At 35.1% G+C, this 24,058-nt stretch overlaps 2 protein-coding genes and 1 pseudogene across 2 annotated transcripts; 1 reads left to right on the top strand and 2 right to left on the bottom strand.

Annotated features, from left to right (window-relative positions):
• Positions 1-7,450: 7,450 nt before the first annotated feature.
• LOC145590627 (uncharacterized) lies at positions 7,451-10,571 on the bottom strand. Its single transcript, XM_081647045.1, has 4 exons — positions 10,246-10,571; positions 9,345-10,116; positions 8,930-9,206; positions 7,451-8,343 (listed from the first exon to the last, which is right to left on the bottom strand). Exons 1-4 carry the CDS (start codon positions 10,569-10,571, stop codon positions 7,451-7,453), a joined length of 2,268 nt encoding a protein of 755 aa, XP_081503171.1.
• Positions 10,572-15,568: 4,997 nt separating this feature from the next.
• Positions 15,569-19,401, top strand: LOC145591076 (uncharacterized protein At2g39795, mitochondrial-like). Its single transcript, XM_081647460.1, has 3 exons — positions 15,569-15,852; positions 18,250-18,578; positions 19,107-19,401. The coding sequence occupies exons 1-3, from the start codon at positions 15,619-15,621 to the stop codon at positions 19,264-19,266; spliced, it is 723 nt and encodes a 240-aa protein (XP_081503586.1). The 5' UTR covers positions 15,569-15,618; the 3' UTR covers positions 19,267-19,401.
• A 2,959-nt stretch (positions 19,402-22,360) lies between these two features.
• On the bottom strand, positions 22,361-23,769 carry LOC145592547 (zinc finger protein 3 pseudogene; annotated as a pseudogene).
• Positions 23,770-24,058: the final 289 nt, after the last annotated feature.

The following is a 24,058-nucleotide window of genomic DNA, read 5'->3' as shown; positions in this document are numbered from 1 at the left end:
GTAATGGTAAAAATTACGGTTAAACAACCGTAGAGCTACACCAATTGCAAACAAATTGTAAAGTCATCATTTTATCATGCATAGGACTTCTATGAGCTAATTAATTCTCATGGTATTTACTTTATGGACTTAAATTTTTTTTCGTAAAATGGAATTTTAATTTATTAGCTATAATGTATTATTTTTAATTCCACAAATTAGAATTTAGTTTTACATTTGCAATTACAGGTAATAACCTAAGTATATAGTATTACATGAAATTGAATACTTTAATGCGGTTTTTGATTTTTGATTTTATTTTTTTATTATTTTTTTATTTTTTCAAATAACCCCCACATAAAATTTGTTCTAAAAACAAATCCCTTTATTTTCGTTTTTCATTTAAAAAATCCCTTTTATAAATTTAAAATTAAAAGCGGTATTTTAATTGAAAATTTTTAAAAGGTTTTTGAATTTTTTTGAATTGAAGCCCTTATTGAATTTGTAAAATAAAATCCCTAGAAATGATATGATAAAAATTTCAAAAATATCTTTTCCAAAATATAATAAGATAATGATACCATGAAGATTTTAAAAATATTTTTTGCAAAACTAGTACGAGTACTAATGAGTGCGTTACACACAAGCATATTCCAACTACAAGTAATGACCTAATTAATTATAACTACAACTTTAAGGTAATGACCTAACTAAATACAGGTAATTACCTAATCACAAACATATTACAAAAATCGCAAAACACGATTCTGAATCAAACAGTGCGAAAAAAAAAACTCGAACTCTAAATCAAAGAACAAACCCTCGTTATCCATTGACGTTAAAAAAACTGAAAAATCTGCATTTTACATCATCATAATACACACTCGAACACTCCTAAGTCTTTTTTCATTCTCAAAACTATCAAATATCGTGATTTTTACATTAATCAAAATTATCAATCGAACCCTAAACGAAATTTGTACCCGAATTTGGACGGGGTTCTGGACGGAATTTTGGTCGGAATTGTGGTCGAAATTTTGATCTGCGTTGCGAATAGATTATACATTAATCAAAACTATTATGAATGAAGAACAACGAAGAACAAAGATGATTTTTTATTTTAATTCTAATTTAATTTTCGAAAATGATTTTATTAAGATAAAAATAGATTTTAAAAATCTATAATTACGTATTCTATAAAAAAAAATACACGTATTCACAATTATACATACATGTATATCATATTTAGGTATTTAAAAATAAATAAAAAAAATGGACCAATCGTAAGATGACACCTCATCATGTTATGGTGTTATTTTTTGAAAAATGACACAGTAGACAAATCCTTTAAAATAGGTATGAGTTAATGTGAACTTATTTTTGTAAATCTATCTTCATATGAGATTATTAATCAATAAATTAGTAGAAATAAGGTGAATAAATTATGACCTAAGTTCATAAAATATGTGCTTAGCTTGCTCCCCACCCCCACCCCACCCCACCCACCAATACACCAATGTATATACAGTTAAAATTTATTCAAATCATGGCATCAAATTACACACACATACGGAGTATTGTATTATAACAATTTCGACCAAATTCAACATTGTCTTAATAAAACAGACAAAACACCTTATTTTAGGTAAAGTGAAAAGGTAATAAACCTAAATCATTAACACTCATGACTTATGATGATTCACTTTGACGTACATCTAGCTACCCAATCCATGAGAAATAAAGTACGGAGTATGATAAACTACATCCCCCATATGGCCACATGTGATTATCAAGAAATAATTACTCCAATAAGCCTCCATTAAGTATCATGATTGAATTCATTGCATACGCTAATGTGAACCCACCTCGACTCCTCGAGTTCATATTTATATTAACGTATTACTATAACCCATGCAGTCAAAGTTGTTGAAAAAAATGATTCCATGTGTCATGTAAAGAACTAAAGATTGATGCATATGACTACCACAATTTTATTTAATTATTTATTTTTTTAAATCAAAGTACGTATTCCAATTAAACGCCCCTTCTATGATAAAAGTTACCACATCTTAACGCTAAGTATGCAATTAAACAAAACATATTTAGTCTTTTAAATACAGTAAAAATGAAAAAAATAAATAAAGGCTCTTTAAATTTGTTGTTTCAAATCTTGGATCTAGCAAAAATTCAGGCAGAAGAGCATGTGTAATGTATTGAGTTTAATTATGGGTTTAAACACAAGTGATTGTAAGTATTCCCAAGTGTTCCACCCTAAAAGACAATTTCCATGTGATATCCTTGTACTATAATCAAACGGTTACTACTCGTACTATTTATTCTTAGATCTAACTATATGGTCATATAGAGTACTTCGTATCTTTTATGGTAATCCATTAAAAAAAGTCTTTTACTCCCTCCGTCCCCAAATGATAGTCCCTTATGGCCTATTTTTAGTCCCAAATTGATAGTCCCATTTGCTTTTTTCAAGTACCATTAATATCAATTTTTTATCAAAATTTCCTCCAATTACAACAATATTTGTGCAAATTTAACTTTCCCATGTAAATTTTGTTTTTCAATGTACTTTTATTACTTTCTCTCTCTACTATTTTACATACCCAATGTAACTTTATATTTTCAATGTAATTTTACTACTTTTATTTAAGTTTTTTAATTCCCGTGATTTTTGCCCATAAGGGACTATCATTTGGGGACGGAGGGAGTATTAATTATTATATGAATATGATAATTTTAAGGTATCTCATCGTTTATTAGTTTAAATAGTCACAACAATTTCTTTCTTTTTCTTTTATTTTTTTATTTTTTTATTAATAATTATTAATTACTTTATAAGATATACATAATATACTTTAAACTTACGAAGTGAACAAACTTAAGACCCTTATCAGTAAAATGTGACTACGTGTGTGACTAACCACACAGAAAACTTGCTGATTTTGTGCAAGATAACAAGTAATGGAATAAAATAATAACTAGTTATTGGCCCGGGCGATGCCCCGGTTCATTATAATTTTATAAGTTTGATACAAACTAAATTTATAAGGTTAATATTCAACAATCTTTATAATTAAGGGCCTGTTCACTTCAGCTTATTTTCAGTTCAGTTCAGCTCATAATTTCCTTCACTCAGCTCATAAAATATTCAGTTTAGTTTGGTTCAGTTCAGTTTAGCTCCAAGTTCAGTTCAGTTCAATTCAGTTTGATCAGTTCAGTTCAGTAAATGTGAACAGACCTCTAAGTGAATGAATATAAAATAATAACTATTTAATTGCATTGATATACATAGGATATATCAAATTTTTATGTTGTATACAAATAAAATATCAAAATACTCACCTACAAAACTTGTTCCAAGAGGCCAGGGTAAGTGAATCGTTTCCAACGATTATAATTTGTGGCTAATTACTCATTAATTACTCACCATTCATTATTCAATTGTAGAATTCCAATTGATTCACAATTGATCATCGAGTACAATCTTTACAAATTGCTCCAATTCAAGCAATTCAATAATGATATAATATGATTATTCATTAAGACAAATAATTAAGACCATTATAAATAATGTCGGTTACAAACTTTGAATTGGAAGAAAAAACTTTTTTTTTTTTTTTTTTTTTTTTTTACTAATAATTGAAACATCATTGACATGAATTGCTTATGTGGCAAGTTTATATGTTTCAAAAAATAATGTGGCGTAATAAAACAAAAAAATTGACACATGGCGGAATGACACTCCTTACCTTGGAGTTTTAATAATAAATATAGATAATAATAATAATAAAAAATAATAACAACAAAAAAAAAAAAAAAGAGAGAGAGAGAAAGAAAGCGGTAGCATATTTGTTGGACATAGATGGGCACATTGGATCAAGCAAACCGTTGGAAGGGTGGCCCATAGACTTCGTCCGTGTTTCATGCTTGGAAGCTCAAGTCATATAGTCGGCAATTAGCCGTTTTATTTTCTTTTACTTAACGAATTTATACTTAAATCTCCCAGATATTTCCACACAACTTGGAGTTTTTCCTTGATTGGGACACTTGAAATGCTGGATACAAATAATGTGAATACGTTCAAATTACAAAATCAACTATGGCAGCCATTGACTAAGACTAATTCATGAATGCTAAACTACATGCAATATTTCGGTATACATAATACGGAATGTCTATATTACTATCCCGTATTTAAATTTGATTTATGTTAATTTTTTTTAGAAACCTTAATAGTTCAATAAATAAATACAAAAGTAAAATTAAGCTATTGAATTCTCTCAAAAAAAAAAAAAAAAAAGCTATTGAATTTGTATAGAGTGAGTGCGAGCTCGACAACTAATGGGTTTTCAAGCTTTAATGTGATATAGTTTTTATTTTCGTATCTATTATGTACAGAATATTTGAAAATGTTTATGCTAAATTATCATTTTATTAAAAATTGTGCATGCAAAAGGAAAATCTACTATCAAAAAAATATATAGGAAGTGTCAAGAGATACATAAGTAGTACACATAATAGTTTTCTCTAGGGCAATGGTTTTTCTAAGGCAAGTAGGCAATCACCATTTTTTTTTGTTGGGGGGGGGGGGGGGGGGGTGGCGAGAGAAGAATTTTAAGGATGAGAAAAAATTGATTAGGACAATTTTGTCAATTAGTGATAACATTGTTTGAAATTTTTTTTATCATATTAATGTTCTATTTAATTTTATTTTGAATTGGTTGAGAGTGTGAATATTCAAAATTGATCCAAATTAAAACATGCATAGTCTCTTTTTTTTTTTTTTTTTTTTTTTTTTTCTTCTTCTTCTTCTTCTTTTGAGAAGACATTCCTAATTTCCTAATGTATCTTTCTTTCTTTTTTTTTTTTTTTAGATCAAAATCAAATTGAGATTTAGAGACTAGTCCGAATTTAGAGTGATTTATAATTGCTACTTTAACCCACAAACTATTGATGAAGTGATGAAAAATAATATTGTTAATTAATAAAAGTACGTATTATGTTTAGTATGAAGATTTTGAGGGGTGAAACGAAATTTATTAGTATTCCATAAATTACTTCCAAGTTTCAATATAAGGAAAGAACAACAGTTTCCCTTACTTGAGGGTAACATACTTCACTCATTTGTAACCCTCCTAATTAAGAGTTCCAGGCCAACAATTATTTATTTGCTTAAACTTTCTCGTTCAATAAAACTCTATACCGTTTGCTCAAACATACCAATCACATATTCACATCATATTGTATATTTTATGTCTTGAATATGTAGAGCCTATAAATTGTATTCTTAGGAACTTGAAGTATTAGGACTCAGGAGAAGCAATGTCCTAGGAATGGCACTGTCAACTTTTACTACAGTATTGTTATATTCTACTCGTATGTGAACTGGGAGCTCACTAATTTAATTTACTGTATTGTGCATCGAAATTTAGTATTGTGATTCAGAAAACACACAATTAATTTTTTATGAGTACAAATGAAATAATAGTCTTGGATTGGCCCAGCTTTTCAATGAAACTGGCTTACAAGTTTACTGGGTGCAGGCTTCTGAATGGGCCAGTCAAAGTATAATAGGAAAAGCCCTAACTAAAGAAAATTCCTCTCTTTATCTAAGCAGCACAAAGATCACAGTTGAGACATACGACTACAAGTACTACTATACTGACCTCAATATCAACGATCAATGGTACGGTGCACCCGACTGTATTTCCACATCGGACATGTTTCTCTCACATATTTACCACAAGCTGTCACGATCGTATGAGATGGTATGTGCATACTATGTTGTTATTTGCTAGTGTAGCATTACATTTGTCGGCTATACTCACTAACGAAAGCACCATTCTTATTGCTCTCAAGGGTATGAAATAATGTACAACCAAATGAGATTAACATGTTCATTTAAAAGGATAGCAAAGATTTCTCAAGACCATATAACCAATACTTAATTTTCTTCCTTCTCTTCAGCCTTTCCCACCGAAAAACCACACATAAAATTTAATTAACCCTGTCAAGAATGTGTATTCTTAGTTTGTATTGAGTGTTAATTCGGTATATATACAACCTAAGCCAAGGGCCTAAACATAGCCCGTTAACCAACTAGATACAATAAATTATATACGGACTTAACACTCCCCCTCAAGTTGGAGCATGCAAATCACAAATGCCCAACTTGCCAAGTAAATACAAAAATTGTTGCTTGCTCAATGCCTTAGTAAAGATGTCCGCTAGTTGATCTGTGGTTTTCACATATGATGGTCTAATAAGCCCGTCCTGAATTGCATCCCGAACATAATGACAATCAACCTCAATATGTTTAGTACGCTCATGAAATACTGGATTCTGCGCAATATACAACGCAGACTAACTATCACAAAATAAACTCATCGCTTGTGGATGTGAAACCCCTAAACTGTCAAGAAGAGCCTTCAACCATTTCAACTCATCAGTGGCTTTAGACATCGTACGATACTCAAATTCTGCAGAAGATTTAGAAACAGTATCCTGCTTCTTTGTCTTCCATGAAATAGGAGAATTTCCAAGGAAAACCAAATATCCTGTAATCGATCGTCTCGTAAGAGGACAACTAGCCCAATCTGCGTCACATCAACCTGTCAATTGTAAGTCACAATCTGAGCGCAATAGAATGCCCTGACCTGGACAACCCTTCAAGTAACGCACTGTTCGAAGGGCGGCCTCCCAATGATCATGACGGGGTTGATGCATAAATTGGGACAAAATATGAACTGTGTATGCCAAATCAGGTCTAGTGAAAGACAAATAGATCAAACGACCGACAAGGCGCCGATACACCTCGGGGTCATCAATAAAAGGTGCCTCTGATTTCACCAGAGTATGGTTTTGCTCAATTGGAGTACCTGCCGGGCGTGCCCCTAATAATCCAGACTCTGCAATAATATCAAGAGTATATTTCCGTTGACACAAAAATATACCTTCCGGGCTACGAGCAACCTCAATACCCAGAAAATATTTCAACACACCCAAGTCTTTCATATGAAAGCAATCACTCAAATACGCCTTAAAAGCAGAAATCGCAGAAGTAGAATTGCCAGAAATCAATAAATCATCAACATACACCAGAACACTAAGATGGACATTCCCTTGATTCAGAGTAAATAGAGAATAGTCAGAGTACGATTGTTTGAAGCCATACCTTTTGAGTGAGCCTGCTAGTTTGGCAAACCAACAACGGGGTGCCTGTCGGAGACCATATAGTGACTTTTGAAGGCGAAATACCATTCCTCGTTTGCTACAATGAAACCCGGGAGGTGGCTTCATGTATACCTCCTCATCAAGATCACCATGGAGAAAAGCATTGTGTACATCCATTTGATGCAATTCCCAGTTCTTCGCAGCAGCTACAGCTAAGAAGGTCCGAACTGTGACCATTTTAGCCACGGGAGCAAACGTCTCATTATAGTCAATGCCTTCAAACCTAATGATTACCAAATATGACAAGACGAGCCTTCAATCGTTCAACAGTGCCATCAGAATTATACTTGATTTTATAAACCCATCTGCAACCAAGAGCCTTCTTCCCTGGAGGTAACTCTTCCATCGCCCAAGTCTGATTATCTTCCAATGCTGTAATTTCTTTTTGCATTGCATCTCGCCAACCTGCATCTGTCATAGCCTCTTTGAAATTACGGGGCTCAGTGCCTGCAATTACAGCTGCAAGAAATATACGGTGTCGCAGGGAAAAATTGTCACAATTCACATAATGTGCTATAGGATAAGGAGTACCTGAGGAGCATGGAGTAGGTGAACTAGTAAGAGTAGGATTCGTCACTTGTACAGTATGTGCTACATAATCTTTATGCCAACCCGGTGCACGTCGCACACGACCCCCAATGTCAAGAGGAGTCAAAGAATTCCCTTCGCTAGCAGCGGCCCCCTGCTGCCCGAGGGAGCTACTAGCTGCTGCCCCATCCAAAGCAGCGCTGCTAGCTGCTGCCCCTGCTGCACTGCCGTCTAAAGCAGCAGCAGCACTGCTGTCCAGAGCAGTCCCTGCCGCAGGCAGGCTGCTGCCAATGCCACCTGCCGCAGGGGAGCTGCGGACTGTACTGCCAGCAGTAGCAGTCCCCCCCTCGGCAGTGTGCTCGGGCTGATTTTCTCGGCTTGCTTCACTCACCTCTAAAATCGCTTCCAAATCATCCAAAAAATCAAGGTCTACTCCCACATTTTCCACATTATTTTCGGAGCCAACATTCAAGTTTTTGTCACTAGAAAATGGGAATTCATTCTCATAGAATTTTACATCACGGGAATAAAAAATCTCACCCGTCTCAAGATCGTACAATTTCCATCCCTTTTTACCGTGAGGGTAGCCTAAAAAAACACACTTTCGACTTCTAGGGGCAAATTTATCTCCCTTGGATTTTTGGTTATGTGCAAAACAAAGAGAACCAAAGACACGTAATTCATCAAAAGTAGGCTCTTTATCAAATAAAATTTCATATGGTGTTTTGTTTTGTAGTAAACGAGAGGGAGTACGATTAATTAAATAAACCGCCCCAAGAACACACTCACCCCAAAAACCAATAGGTAAATTTCCTTGAAACATCAAAGCCCGCCCCATATTCAAGATATGTTGATGTTTCTGCTCAACACGACCATTTTGTTGGGGAGTCCCAACACAAGAAGTGAAAAAGTATGCCCTGTTCTTTAAAATATGGAAGCATGCAATTGAACTCGGTTCCATTATCACTCCTCACCAATTTGACAGACACACCAAATTGACGGTCAACCATAGCAAAAAAAGAACAAAATGCGGAATAAACTTCGGTTTTTGAATTCAATAAATAAACCCAAACACCTCTAGAATAATCAACTATTGTCAAAAAATAATGTGCACCACAAGTAGAGGGAGTTTTATACGACCCCCATAAATCACAATGAATTAATTCAAAAATACGACTAGCTTTACTATCACTATTAGGAAAGCTATCCCTACATTGTTTAGCTTGAGGACATACATCACAAGCTTTATTCAGAGATTTAATTGCAGAACTACTACGAAGAGGCGGAATTAACTTAACCACTCTATCCGACGGATGCCCAAGCCTTCTATGCCACAACTCAAATTCTGACACTGTAGGAACTTGCACCGCACATACTGTAGGAATTCGTCGGAAATAGTAGAGTCCATCCCTCCGTTCACCAGCTCCAATCAGGCTCCCCGAACGTTGGTCCTGTATAGCACATAAAGAGTTAGTGAACCGTACAAAACAATTTGAGTGATCAATCATTTTAGACACCGATATTAAATTGCATTGTAAATTCGGAACAAATAAAACTTGTTCCAAAATTATGTTGTCTGCCAACAATACTCGACCCTCCTTCAAAGCAATTGCTTGTTCCCCATTCGGAAGCCCCACGGGACACGGTGAGATCATAGGAACATCCACCAAACAAGATTCATTCCCGGTGATATGATGTGATGCCCCCGTATCAATAATCCAATAGGACAAGAGCTCACCTTGCATACGATCTTGCTGCAGAGAGGCCATATTTAGCAAAACCCGAATGTCCTCGGGTTTGAGGTCACTTAAGGATAAATTTTCTCCACTTCCAGAAGCTGAACCTGTCGAAGAAACAAGCCCACTCACCGCATTGGCGCGAACAACAGACTTCCCATCAGACGCTGACCCTGCAGATTTTTGAGAAGAGCGTCCTGCCTCCTTCTTGCGTTTCAATTCATGCCACCACTCGGGGTAGCCATGGAGAACTAAACATCCCTCATTATCATGCCCTGTTTTCTTGCAGTGAGAGAAAAATAATTTTGTCTTATCCCTGCGTTCTGGGACAGCCTTTGATCGAATTGCAGAAACAGCAAACGCGTGAGCATCTTTCATTGCTTCCCTGTCAGCCCGACCCTTAGCAAAACCGCGCGATTCTTCTTCTTGGAGAAGAGCTTGATACGCACGGTTTAAATCAACCGAAGGCTGCTGTGACAGCAAATTCGTGCGCACCACAGCATACTTCGAGTCATCAATTCCACATAAAAATTGGTGGAGTATCTCCTCCTCCCTGTCTACTGCAAGTTTACCCGCAACATCACACGAGCACTTCCCGCACTCACATCCACGAAGAGGTTTAATTCTGGTCAGATCATCAAACAAGCACATGAGCGTTGTATAATAATCTTCAGTCGACATATTTTCAGTTTGCCGACAATCAGTAATCTTCGACCTAAGTTGCTGCAACCTTGGTCCATTGGAGACTCAATACCTCTGTTCTAAATAAGCCCAAAGGCGTTGAGCCTCATCAAAGAAGGGCAGTGATGCCGCTAGTTTAGGTTCCATAGAGCGTAATATCCATGAAACGAGCATTGAATTGACTGTTTCCCAATCCAATAATTTCTTCTTTTCAGTTGGCTTCGTGATTGTTCCATCGACGAATCCAAATTTTCGACGAGATCGAAGAGACAACGTAATTGCCCTCGACCAAGCTAGGTAATTGCCGCCTTTCAAGACCACGTGAGTGATCAAATTGCCCGGTTGATCTCCAGCACCGAGATAGAAAGGGGATGAAGGATCGAGTTTCCCGTCTTCCATGGATGTTCTGTTCTATGAACGATCGTGGAGAGGAAAGCAAAATTCTGTGTTTAGGGTTTGTTTTTAGTTAGGCCTGATACCATGTCAAGAATGTGTATTCTTAGTTTGTATTGAGTGTTAATTCGGTATATATACAACCTAAGCCAAGGGCCTAAACATAGCCCGTTAACCAACTAGATACAATAAATTATATACGGGCTTAACAAACCCAAATCGCAAGGGTTGAAACACAACAATACCAAAGGCTTAAGCCTAACTAGACAAATCCCAATCAAGACCTAAAATTCAACAAACATTCAATTTTAAAGGGTTAAATCATACATCAAGCAATAAAAACAAGATTTATACTTCAAGATAACTTTTATGATATCAACATGAATATAATACATCAATACGTGAGCAAGACAACCTAAAGATTAACCCAACAACCACCAAAGAACGCCCTAATTAATTACACCCACACCATAATCACTCGCCAATTATGAAAATAACACTCCAACATCAATACTGTTAAGTTGTAATTAAGAGACTCAAGATTAAGTAATCAAATAAGAAAGAGAAAGACTGACATTAAAGAGAGAGATCCAGAAAAAAATATGCCACTTAATTCTTATTTAGAAATTTTAGAATCCTCTTTAGTCATTAGTTCCCAAGTTAAAATGAAAAATTATAATTATATATTCCATTAGGTTAATTCCTTCTTATGATATATATTTGTAATACTCCCTCCGTCATTTTATTAGAGTGCACTATTCCTTTTTTGACAAATCAAAATTAAAGTCTCATTGTAATAATCTTACCCTTTTTAGTACGGAGTAAGTGAATTTTTACAATAATTTTGACCTCATTCTCCTAATTTAATCTTCAAATCATCCTCAATTTTTACTGATTTTTTTGTGCCAAATATTTTTGGCATTTATTCATCCACCAACATATGTTCTCTCTCCCCATTCTTCTTCTTCTTTCTAGATACTTCTTATTTTTGGCATTTAATAACCTCTTTTTTCTTTTTTTCTCACTTGTTATTTAATACACTTAGGATATGTTCACTTCAGCTTAATTTCAGTTCAATTCAACTCCAATCAGTTCAGTTCAGCTCCTAATTTCTTTCTCACATAAAATATTCATTTCAACTCTATTCAGTTCAGTAAATATGAACAGACCCTTATTGTACTTTGATACTTCCAATCATATTATTTAAGGAATCTACAAAAACCTTAATTCCAGTGAAATCTAACAAATGAGACTTAAAAAAAGGACGGAGGAAGTACTAATTTGTTATCATTTAATGAAAATATCACCGTGTTTAAAGAGTAACTAAAGGTTAAAGTTTAATCTCCGAAATCACAGACGTGTTGTATCATGAAGAGGAAATATGTAATAGTATTTCATTTGAACTTCACTATTAAAAAAAAAAAAAAAATCATATTCATTACTTAATCTTGAGTCTCTTTATTATGTGGGAAGTTACTAAAATTTGATTTAATTGTATGTTTGAAGTCAATATAACAGAGGGTTAGCTAATTTAATCTATCTTTTCACATTATATTTACACAAATGGTATTAGCATTAAACGCGAAATAAATGTTTACTCCGTATTATTTATTTCAATACTAGAAGAGAATTTGACCACCTAGATAATTCATTGCAGGAGCTGATGAGCATTTTAAACAAGAAAATGCTTAAAAACAGAATATGGAGAAACAATTGAAAGTACACTTATAAAGCATTAAAGCAAGAAGAAGAAGAAAAAAAAAAAAAAAAAAAAAAAAAAAAAAAAAAAAAGGAAGAAGAAGAAGATGCCATTCAATTTGTTGACCTTATTATTGCCTTTATTCATCAACTACTACTCATTATTTTAAACCATATATGATCTTTATTTTACTAAATAAAATAAAGAAACGAGGTAGGTTAGAACATACTCCAAATTAATAAAAGAATTTCAAGATTTCTTTAAACTTTTTTATAGTATGAATTTACGGGTCACTCGAATCTCTTTCGACAGACAAAAGCAAAAAACCAGAGGGAATAATACAAATTAATAAAAAAAAAAAAAAAAAAAGGAAACAAAATGAAGAAGAAGTAATCATGAAAAAGTTGCATGATTTATTTTGTCAGTAATCCCATGAACTGAAGAATTGAGCACAATACAGTTTCAAAACCCAACATTTACAGCAGAAACACAAGAGCAACAGATTCAACTAGCCATCACCATTACTATCTTAATATTACTGAAAACTAATAAGCAAATTCTAAACACACTCTGAATTATACAAACAAAGCAACAAATACATGGTATGGAATTCAACATGGAACACCCTAGGTTTGGAATCATTTTACGACGTAGGCATCTATATATCCACCAGAATTCCACTTATCTGAGCTTAATTATAGCTGTATATAGTGTACTTAGTATCTATACCTTAACTGAACTTTAATTTCCAGGGAAGGTGAAAAGAAAATAAGTTAGCGCCGGTGATATTTCCGACAACAATGCTCCATGAATCAAAAGTCTAGCACACAATCTTCAATCCTAATCCAATATAAATGCACAATCCTTATAATCTCAATTTCACAAAGAGATAAACACTAAATGACATAACTTACACACTTCAGATAATTAGAGGGGTCTACACCATGGATCCACACAAAGTACACTGCCCTAATCCCAGAATTATAGCACCAAATTCCAGTATATCATTGACATCAAGACATTTTTCTATCAAAAGCAAATTCTGAAAACAACAAATGAAAATTGCACCTGGGAAAATAAATTTACCTAAAATATTATATTTCCTTCAATTTTCAGCTAATTTGAGTGTATCAAAAACAATATAATTCCCAGAAATTTGAATCACCAGATCTACTAAACATTCCAGAATCAAAAACGTCAAAGTCCCAGAAAACCCCACCAAAATTCAAGCAAAAAGAACCAATTTTCAGCAACCAATTACAAATAAGATAACAAACCAAAAAAATAAATTTAAAAAATACCCATTATAAATTAACATAAATCCAAACAAACCCACATTACATTTTTCACAACAACCGCTAAAAACAGATCTGAATCTGATTAAAAAAAATGAAGAATTTAGGAGAGAGAAAAGAATACCTTGAACACCAGAATGATAGACACCGAGACCAAGCCAGTAAGCGTAGCCATTAATGGGGGTAAGATCGTACACATTCAAGTAAACTGGAACCGCGCCTGTCTTCTTCTTCTTTGGTATCATTCTACACAACATTTTGCCTCACACAGTCACACCCTTTTTCTCTCTCTCCTAAACTCTTCTGTATTTTCTCTCTCCTACTCGATAATTTTTATACTTATATAATAAAATAATTCTAATCCAGAATAAAGTCTAATTGGTATTCCCAAGAAAAATTAAAAATTGGTTTTTTAATATGGGCCAAGAAAATTATAATTAAATTCCTTTCCGGGCTTTTATCATTCGTAATTCAGAAAGAGAAAGGAAATCGTTTCCTTTCCTTAGTTCGAAAGAAAACAACTCTGATTCACGCTCGTTTTCAAACTTATTTGGGTGATAACCTTGATACCGTCCACGTTCGCTCGGATGATTGTTTTTATAGCTAAAAACAAATTGCAAACCTGAGAGTGAAAGATAATATTTGTAGAGGAGTTTTATTTAATTATTAATGGTTAACGAAAAAGAGGAGAATGAATGGAACGCAAAATTTTAGTGAGAATCAAATTGTGTTCTCACTTTCTCCATATCTTAACGCTCAATCTTTGCTATTGCTTTACTCTTCCACCAATTCTATTTCTATACGACAATATAATACAGTAGCGTATAATTCTTTTTTTTTTTTTTTTTAAATGGTTTAATTTTGTTCCTTATTGGTTCCTAAATTATGTGACATTAATTACGTAGGGTAGAGGTACAATGCATGTGGAATATCTGGATACTGTTAATAAATATCTCAAGTTTCATACGAGTAAAGATTAGATTGTTAGGCAACTATACTAATATGGTGTCCGTGAGAGGTTGTGTACCTTGAGACGTGGACATAATAATATGTGTATGGTACAGAATTTGCTTAATTTGAGGTTGTCAACTATTCTAGTCTAGGACTCTTAAGTCTATTCTAAATTAATATCATTGTTTGTTGGTCTAATTTTATGTGTTCCTAGGTTTTAATTTCTTTGTCTTTTATGGATATTTACAGGATTAGTTGATGTGGATGATATATAATAGTCTGAGCTAATGGGCGAGTTAACTTCTATGTCATTTGAGATGATCCACAATAATACAATATGTGCCTTATCTTTGTGCCTTTCCATGACATGAACCATTGGTTTTATTTGAAATGTATTGTGCCATGACCCATGCATAAACTAAACCATGTCATCATGAAGAATTTTGGTTGGCCCATAAGCCATCCGTACATTTAGGCTTATGATATAAACAAAATTTCATTTCAAGTCCTTAGCATCATCCACTTCATTTCAAGTCCCTAATACTATCCACAAAACATTATTTATCCTCCGCTCGTAATTACAATGACCTACAAAAAGCACGGATGCTCATTTGACCTTTTGTCTTTAAAGACTAGTAAACAACTACTGTATCATATTTTACTTATTAATTTAAAGAATTGAATACTGAATTTTTAAATATTTAAATATCACAACATATCTACCGTAGTATACTTGTTCGCAAGTAGAACAGTCCAATATACAAGATTTTAAAGTAGTAAGGGTTCTTGGTGGTAAAGATGCTCGTGTGATCTAATTCTACTAGAAGCCTCTTGGTGGTAAAGATTCTCTTATCCTTTTATCTTATTTTCAAGTCCAACATGTAAATTTGTAAATTGTTTGACACGTAAGATGTGCTGATCCATTAAGGTCTCTTTTGTTACTGTAAACCCATTGTAATATGGCTAATTTCCTAATTCCCACATCCTAAACACAATTGGGCCTATAACTCTTTGAGTATGGACTCAACAATCCCAAAAATCACAGTAAAACCCAGAAATTCAAAAACCCTTCTTCAACCTCACAATATTGCTACAGATTCCAATTTTCATGGCTTCCCTCTTCAGAATATCCCGAAAATGTCTTTCTTCATCATCTCCTTTCTCCGGCAACCGTCTATGTTTACCTCTTCTCCAACCACTTCGACGCTTCCTCGATTCTCCGACACAAATTCATACTCACTCTTCTGAAGCGGCAAAGCTCCGATCACCGTTTGATTCCAACATTATTCGAATTATTCGCACTGAGGTCGAATATCAGACTGAATATGCTCCCCCTCAAGAGGTATTATGCAAACATTTCAAATTTTTTTTTTCTTTTTTTTTTCTGCAATTGGTAAAACTTTGAAATGTTGATGTATTATTGATTATTGAATAAGATTGCATTAGATGGTTATATTTCAATTGGTATTGTTTTGGCAATTTTACAGAATAAATGAATGATTTTGATGGTGTGACTTGTGAAAGAGTATATATCATAAATTCATGTGATTTAGGGGAGTAATAGAAAATGGGTTTGTTGCAAATTGATGATTCTGGAAATTTATTGCAACTCATCGTTATTTATTTTTAGTAAATATTTCATGTTTTTTTGAAAATGTAGCTGATCAAATAGGCCTGAGAACTATGGAATGGGAGAAAGAACTGACTTTCTAGACCTAAAATCGGTTCGAAGTCTAACAAGAGTGATAGAAGTGGAAGATAATGATACATAAGCAAAATCGAGTGGTATCAGGTCTTAAGCAGTAGAGATTTATGAATGTGGTTTTGAATATGCGGGATGAGTGAACTCTACGATGAATATTAGATTGCCTGTTGTTATTGAGGTGTGGAAACATGGCACTTTTTAAAATAGTAAAATGAAAACTTATTGGTGAGATGTACATTGATGTAATTCTTTCAGCAATACAAGTTTAGTTTTTGCAATCACGTCGATCAATGGGACAAATTTTTGGTGTCAACCATGGTTTTTTAAATGATCATAGCAATTTAGGGGAATATAGTTACTTATCAGCTTATGTAGAGTGAATTGCATTATATGTTTCATGCCCTTTACCGGAGACCTTATGGAGTAAGGTAGTGCTGCTTAGGTGAACTACAGGTGATGTTACTGATTATAGTATCTTTTCTGTCAGACACGTTGATGGTATCTCCTTTAGTGTCCATGGAATTGGACATGTTAAACGTTGGTTGGATGGAGCATAGGGCTTTTAGTAGTAATGCGCGGGGATGGAATGATGGGTGTGACTGTTAGTCTGAGACTGTGAGAGTTGGTTGAATGAGCTCTTGGTTGCAACTAGAGAAGAAACGAGTCTAAGTTGGAGGTCTGGTTACTGGAATTAGACTGCTCAAGTAGGATTGGTTTAGAGGCGGATGTAACTGTTAGCATGAGTTGTGGTTTTAAATGTGTGCTTTTTTGCAACTAAAGCAGGATGCAATGCTAAATTGGAGTTTTACAGACAAGAGTTAAAATTTTGAGGTTTTATGATAAGGACTTATGACTAAGTGATTATATATTTGGAGGGTAAGTTTAGTATCAAATTATCAACAAAGAAAAAGACCATAGTACAGCAAAGTTGGATTGGATATTAACTCTATGTTAGTGCTTATAGACGTTCTAGTATCCAGGGTCTATTGTACAAATTACAAAAGCTGAATTTATAGAGAGGAGCAATGGGAGATTTTTTGGTGACTAATTTGTCTCTTAAAGTAAAGGAAATTTATATAGGACTGCTTAGGCCAACTTATTTAAATTTTTTAACAATCAGAATGTTGGGTGATCAGGACTGTTTAAATAAAGAGGGTGACTGGAGCTGCATTAAGAGGATGTGTGGTTACGCAAGGAACATAGAGTCCACAATGCTGAAATTCACATTAAAAAAGAAATGAAAGTTGATTATGTTAGTCTGGCCATGTTTGTTTTTGTTGAGGGGTGGATGCTTGGTATGGCTGTATGGGGATTAGAGACTTGGAATTTTGTTGACCTACAAAGAAACTGAGGGAAGCCAGAGATGACATGTGTTTAGGTATTAAAAAGGACAAAGGCTTTGGGTCTCGTAGAACACCTGATGGTTAGTGGAAAGGAATGAAGGGGTAGAATTCATGTATTTGACTACATTCATCTTCATGTAGCTGACCCCTTTTTGGTATTAAGACTATGTTTTTATCCTTCCCCTGTTTGTGTTAGAATTTTTAAGATGAAGATGGATGATCTTGCTCCCCCGTTTGTATCAGATTTTTTGAAATGAAGATGGATGATCTTGTCATTATGATAGCACTATGATCACATATAGCCCTTTAAGATATGATCGTCGCATGTTGCATGTTGTGGTTTTTAGTCATTGCCACATTTTGACCAAAGTATGAAATTGATCTGGCAACACATTGGGAAGGAAAATTTGACATGGACAAAATAGGAGATTAATGTTGATGAGTTTTTATCATGTTACTTTCGACATATTATTTGGGTTGAATGTGAAAAATGAATAATGAATCATGGGCCAGTGTATCTACTGGCATCCCATTCAGCCGTTAGAAACCTTGGGCAAAATTAGTTTTAAAAATATTCTAAAAACCTTTTCATTTTCCTAGGACAGCACGGCAGTACATTCACCTTCTTTCCATTGTTGCAGTTGTAAGAATGGCTGTTGTCTATCTAAACTTATTTTATCTGAATATGCAGCCTCCTGCAAGTTTCAGTTTCTTCTCGGTTGAAGACCGCCTTGGCGAGCAATTTGTTAGGCTCCGACGCAAATTCGGCGAAAAAGAAGATATCAAAATTGAGGCTACAATGTTCGATGGTTGTGTATCTGACCCAAAAACTGGGGATGATGCCGACGGCGAAGATACTCGTCTTCACATAAGCTTGCTGGTTGACATATATAAGGGAGATGGATCTGATGGATTAGGATTTGTGTGCTCTGCATGGCCAGATGGCTTGGAGATCATGAAAGTCTACATGCTTCATGGGAACAAATTGTTGCCTAAAGCTCACATGGGTCCTAATATAAGGTACTGCTTCCTTTGCCGTAACAGCTTCATGTGCTTAGCATGATAGTGTTTGATTTTGTAATTATGATGGTTACAATGATCATGAGCATTTTCTATGAGATTTTCCTGTTTTCATTATTTTCAAAGTAGTGGAAATGTGGAATAGCAGTAACTCCACCAAAGTTTGCCAAAGATTAATAATTTACATTATTGTATACCGAGCATCAGAGATAGAAAATATATGTAATTAATCTATGTATTCAAGATAGGGGTGTGTTTTTTGAAATCTATTGCACATATTGCTAGTGATTAGTGCTTTTATCTTCTCAATATTCATTGCACTCTACTCCATATTCCAGTTTTTTTTCCGAGCTCTTGGATGCTCAAAATTTTGTATTGTATAAGAGGCTAGTATACATGTCCCCAGAAATCTTATTGCAATGTGACTTAAGATTTCTGCATTACCTAAAGGCCTGTGCTAGCCACTGTTTTAGCTTGGCTGCAGCTCTTTTCTCTGTAATTGACAGGATTATTGTTTTATTACTTCAGAAAACTGGACCCTAAACTCCGTAAGGCACTTCATCAATACTTGGAAGCAAGAGGAGTGGATGGTGAACTTTCTGTTTTCTTGCATCATTACATGGTCAACAAGGATAGAACCGAACTCCTGAGATGGTTAGAAACTGTCAAGTGTTTTGTCGAAATGTAGAGTGCCTTTCTGGCAGCCTTGGAAGATCAGATGTATGGTAATGGCATTGAATTTACTTAGATTTTAGGGGGTATAGAATGTTCCATTAACATAATAATTGTTCATAATATGCAGTTTTTGCTCCTCTCTTTTTTGAATTGCTTGCTTGCGAATGTTGACATGATATATTTTGAGATCAATGCATTATTGGTGTGATGACATGAGCAAGGGCAGTTATGCTAAATCTAAGTCAGATTCTGACTCCTCATCTTGACGAGCTGTTAGGAGATGGTTGTGTTAGGTATTGAATAATGATAGCTAACTTGAGACTTAATTAGGCTGCTTCCACATTAGTTTGGCTCATGACACCTTGGTGTGTGTCTCGGAATTGTACATGATGTTTGACACTGCCTTTTGGATCTTGACTATGAGTTTATTTCAAATACCAGTCTCTTCCTGCTGGCTAGATTTGCTATGTTAGCTTTCGTCAAATAAGAAATTAGGTGACAAAAGCATAGAACTAGAACTATTGGGATGCTAAGGTCAACGATTATCTGCATTTGGCTGCATGTTAATCTCATGATTGCGTCGTTTGCCTAATGCTGTACATAAGCTTTACTTAACAGGTGAAGGTTTATTAGCATGTTAAATATATCTTAAACCTATAACCAGAGTTCGAATGGGTTAGTTGTTTTTACTTTTTCTCTACCTGGGTTTAGTGGAAGTGGAATTCGTGGGCCTATTATAGTGACTGAAGTTTGATGGTTTAATTGGGGAAATTCAATTGGTTTAAGGGATATAGTCCCAGATACGATCATGATCGCAATAATGTTTGCAAAAACCTTTTTCACGAGTAATGCAGTTAGCTTGCTACTGTGCAGCAGTTGCGGTTTGCTAAGTAAAACCTTTACAATGCAGTAGAGATGTGAAGAAAGGTTGGCTTGTAAAGGAAAATAATAATTGATTGGGCTGCGTATATATTACATTCATTGACTGGGCTTCATATTTATTACATCGAATTTTAAATCTTTGAATGTGGTACAGTTACGGATTTGCAGTCATTATATTTCATCTTTGGATCTGTAAAACCCTGTGTTACAATCTTCTGCTCTTTCTTTTTTATTTTTCTCAAAAAACAAAAAACTTCTGTTCTTTCATAATCTGCTTGTTGTCCTTTATTTCTCTTTTTGTTCAATCACTTTCACTAATGAAGGGCTAGTCACATTTCAGTGTTTGTTTCTAGAGTTGATATTAGTATCCAGCCTCATTATTGTTGATGATGTTATTGTGTTGTTGATTTCAATTTAGTTGGATTAGCTGAAAGCTGAGAATATCTTTACAGCTTAAAGTTTGAAATCAACGAATTGGAAGGTATGTAGAATTGTAGACATCCCACTAGTTATGACATCGGAAGCTTTGTACCATTTAATTGTTGTCTACTCACGATACTAATTCCTATAAGAGCTTTGTTGTGGAAGCAAGGCAGCTTGAAAGTATACGGATTAATTGGATTTTTGATTGAAACTTAGAGGTGGTCTGTGGTCCAGGTTGGACATTGCCCATTTGGATACCGGGCCTAGTGGACCAAATAAGCCCCACCCAGTTAGCCTCAGTTTATTATTATAAATGAATATAGTGTCTCACTTGAACTTGTGGAGCTCTATTACTTCGTTGGCCGGTCACCAGCTCAGCTAGCCAACCCGCTGCCCATCTCTATGTGAACTATTGATATTGTTGCTTATATTTGGTGATAATACTAGTACAAATTTAAGGTCTGAAGACTGAAGTATTGCTTTGTGACTCTTAACTACTAACTGCATAATGTAGTAAACTAATAATTTATTGGACTGTTTAAGACCTGTTAGATTCTGCTAACTTCTCCACTTGGAGTAGGGTGTATCCGGTAAAGTTGCAGATAAGCGGTCTGCAAATATATCAACTTGGCCCCTTAGATCTGTAAACCAATAATTAGCTGACAGTGGCACGAAAATAAATGAGGTTTCATCTCTGACATTTGCAGTCGTTGACGTTACTTATTACTTTGGAAACTAACACCTATAGATTTGTTGTTGATTGGCTGCTGGAAAGTCTAAACTTCAATTCTTTATACAACACTTCTTATAGTGTGTATGCATTTCTATTTATGTGATCACGTATAAGGCTGCTCGAGTTTCTTTATCGTCAGCACTGCTATGCTGATTATATGAATCGATGGAATGAAGTAAGATACCTCTACCTAGAGGTAGTAAGTAAGCCAGTCAGGGGAATCATGACCACAATATGAAGCAACTGTACACGCTGGGTTGAGAGTTGAGGCAGTCCCGGCAGGCTTCTTAATTGTCAATAGTTAGTTTGAACCAGGCTTGTGGTGGATAACCTGCTCCCAACCCACCTGCTGCTTTGCTTGGGGGTGGAGGTGGAGGTGGTGGGGGGGGGGGGGGGGGGGCGGGAGGTGCAGTTCGAGCTGGGGCTGGGCCAGGCCGTGACCACAGGCAGGCTAAACCGGCCCTCTGGCCTCCGCAACCATCCCCTGTAGGGGAAATAGATTGATGGTTTATGGCACGATGTAGTATCTAGAAGGCTATATAACTCTTATCAGATGCCTACCTCTAGACAGTAGACACTAGAAAAGTTGGTAGAAGATTTTCACTAGATATCACTTGCAAAATGCCAAATGCATTTTATGTTGGGTTTGGTGTTTCTACTCTCTTGTATTCTATTAATAATAGCATTATTAATTAAACATATAGAATTTGAATATATTGCTTCCTATGCCACTTTAAATGCTTTTTTCTTAGAGTTCTACAGTTGATTGGGACACTTTGCTCACAGTTCGTGGTACATTGTCATCCTTGTATGTCAGTTATTGTCTTATAGTTTAAAGCAGGATGAATTAGATTGTTTATGAAATCTTAAGCTGAAACATTGAAGAATAGTTTTGCAGATTTTGGCTGTCTTTGGTTTACAAGATTATGAACATGAAATTAAGCTCTAACTTTGTTATTAGCTGTGTATTTGGATGTCAACTAAATTAGTTGGTTAATACCATGGAATCAAATTTTGTCTACATAATTGCTTTTATGACTATTTCTACACCCAAATTAAGCTGAAAAACTTTCAAGGAAGAAAAATCATTTTTACCTTTTGTCATTAGAAAATTTACATGATATAATCCCAGGAAGTAAAGAGAATAATTAAGCTAATAATTTTCCAAGCATATTGTAGCAAACCCCTAATTCTAGATAAGAAAAGGAAATATTCCTGTAAGAAAAAATAGTTCTCAAAGCTTGAGGGATAGATCAAGCTTTGTAGATTCTTCTGAATTACTTTTAATCTGAGTATCTCCAGTCCACCAGCCGCCACTGGTGACACCCTCATCCACTATATTGAACCTACCAGGTCCACCTCTGGACGACGGTCCTGCGGTGACGCTACCGTGGTAGGTCTCTGACACTAGCTTCCCTACGGCGGGTTGCTGTTCGATAGGTAACCTTAACCACCCATGATGTCCGTACACATTTCCAGAAGAAGACATTGTCATATTATTATTAGGAGTTTTATGGATCATTGAGTGTACCTGAATTCCAAGAGATCTATTGGGAGAACCATGTAATGGTAATGAAGCAATGTTTGAGTAATTGTGCTGCTGGTGCAAGTAAGGATGCCCAAACGCTGCTGCAGTCGCAGCGATTGTTGCTCCTATTCTCTGGTTTCTTTTCGCAATTGTACGCTCTCGTTTATGAGCATTTTGGTGCCCACCTAACGCCTGCGAGCTGTAGAATTTTCTCTGACAGTAGTTGCACGAGAATACTCTAGGCTCGCAGTTTTCTGATCCTTGGGGAGGAGATTCTGACGAACTCTGAGATGATCCTACGTTTATGCAGTCGATCAGATTGAGTTCCGCGTTGAATTCATTACATGAATCTTCATTAGAAAGCATTAAATCTAATGGTATTTGTGTCTGAGATACTGTTTCTTGCTCTGTATCCTGATCTTCTAGTTGTTGTGCTCCTTTGCTTGCTTTATGTTGCTGATGCAGTGACCTATACAGGCGTTCTTGTGGCAGAGCTTCTTGCGATGCTGAGATCGTGCTCGATGTGCCCGAAAGGCATGGCTCTGGCTCTGCTTGTTCCATCAGGTAAATGGATTTTCTGCACTCACTGCTGCTATTTTATACGAAGAATTGAATGAACACAAGAAATTCACTTTCTTTTTTTTTTTTTGAAGTTGTTTCTTACTAGGTAGTGTATTGGGTTTGAGTGTCTCTTATGTTGATCTAAGAGCAAGAGACTTATTTATTCACTCCACAGACCTTTTTTTAAATTTGACACTGCACGTTATGCCTATATCTAATCTAAAGGGGCCTATGGCTAGTCTATTCATCTTATTTATATATTATTCTCATGGAGTATGAATGTTCGCCATTTACTATGCTTGAAACCAATTAAATAAATGAGGGGAGAAGGGATGACAAACTCAACTCTGAACGGGTAAAAAAAATACATTTAATTTTAGGGGCATTTGTGGATTTTCCTGATGAAATATCGAGATATATTTAGAAGAAAGGACTTTAAATATTGGATGTTTTTGTCCGTCTTTGAATTAGGACTATCACGACAGCGACAAGGAAATTGTGTACATAATCGCTTATAGGGTCGCTTGATTATTCCCTTTCTCATTGGTTAAATGGACCCCATATAAGTTGTAAAGATGCATATTTGGCGTAGAACTAGGGGCATATGATAAGAGTTTTGGTTAGAGGTGATAAGTTTTGATATACAGTACATAAAATTTGTCACTAGGCTAAGTGCCT

This window comes from Chenopodium album, chromosome 18, assembly GCF_948465745.1.
Source record: "Chenopodium album chromosome 18, dcCheAlbu1.1, whole genome shotgun sequence".
Taxonomy (NCBI): domain Eukaryota; kingdom Viridiplantae; phylum Streptophyta; class Magnoliopsida; order Caryophyllales; family Amaranthaceae; genus Chenopodium; species Chenopodium album.
This window is presented reverse-complemented; position numbering and strand designations above follow the sequence as displayed.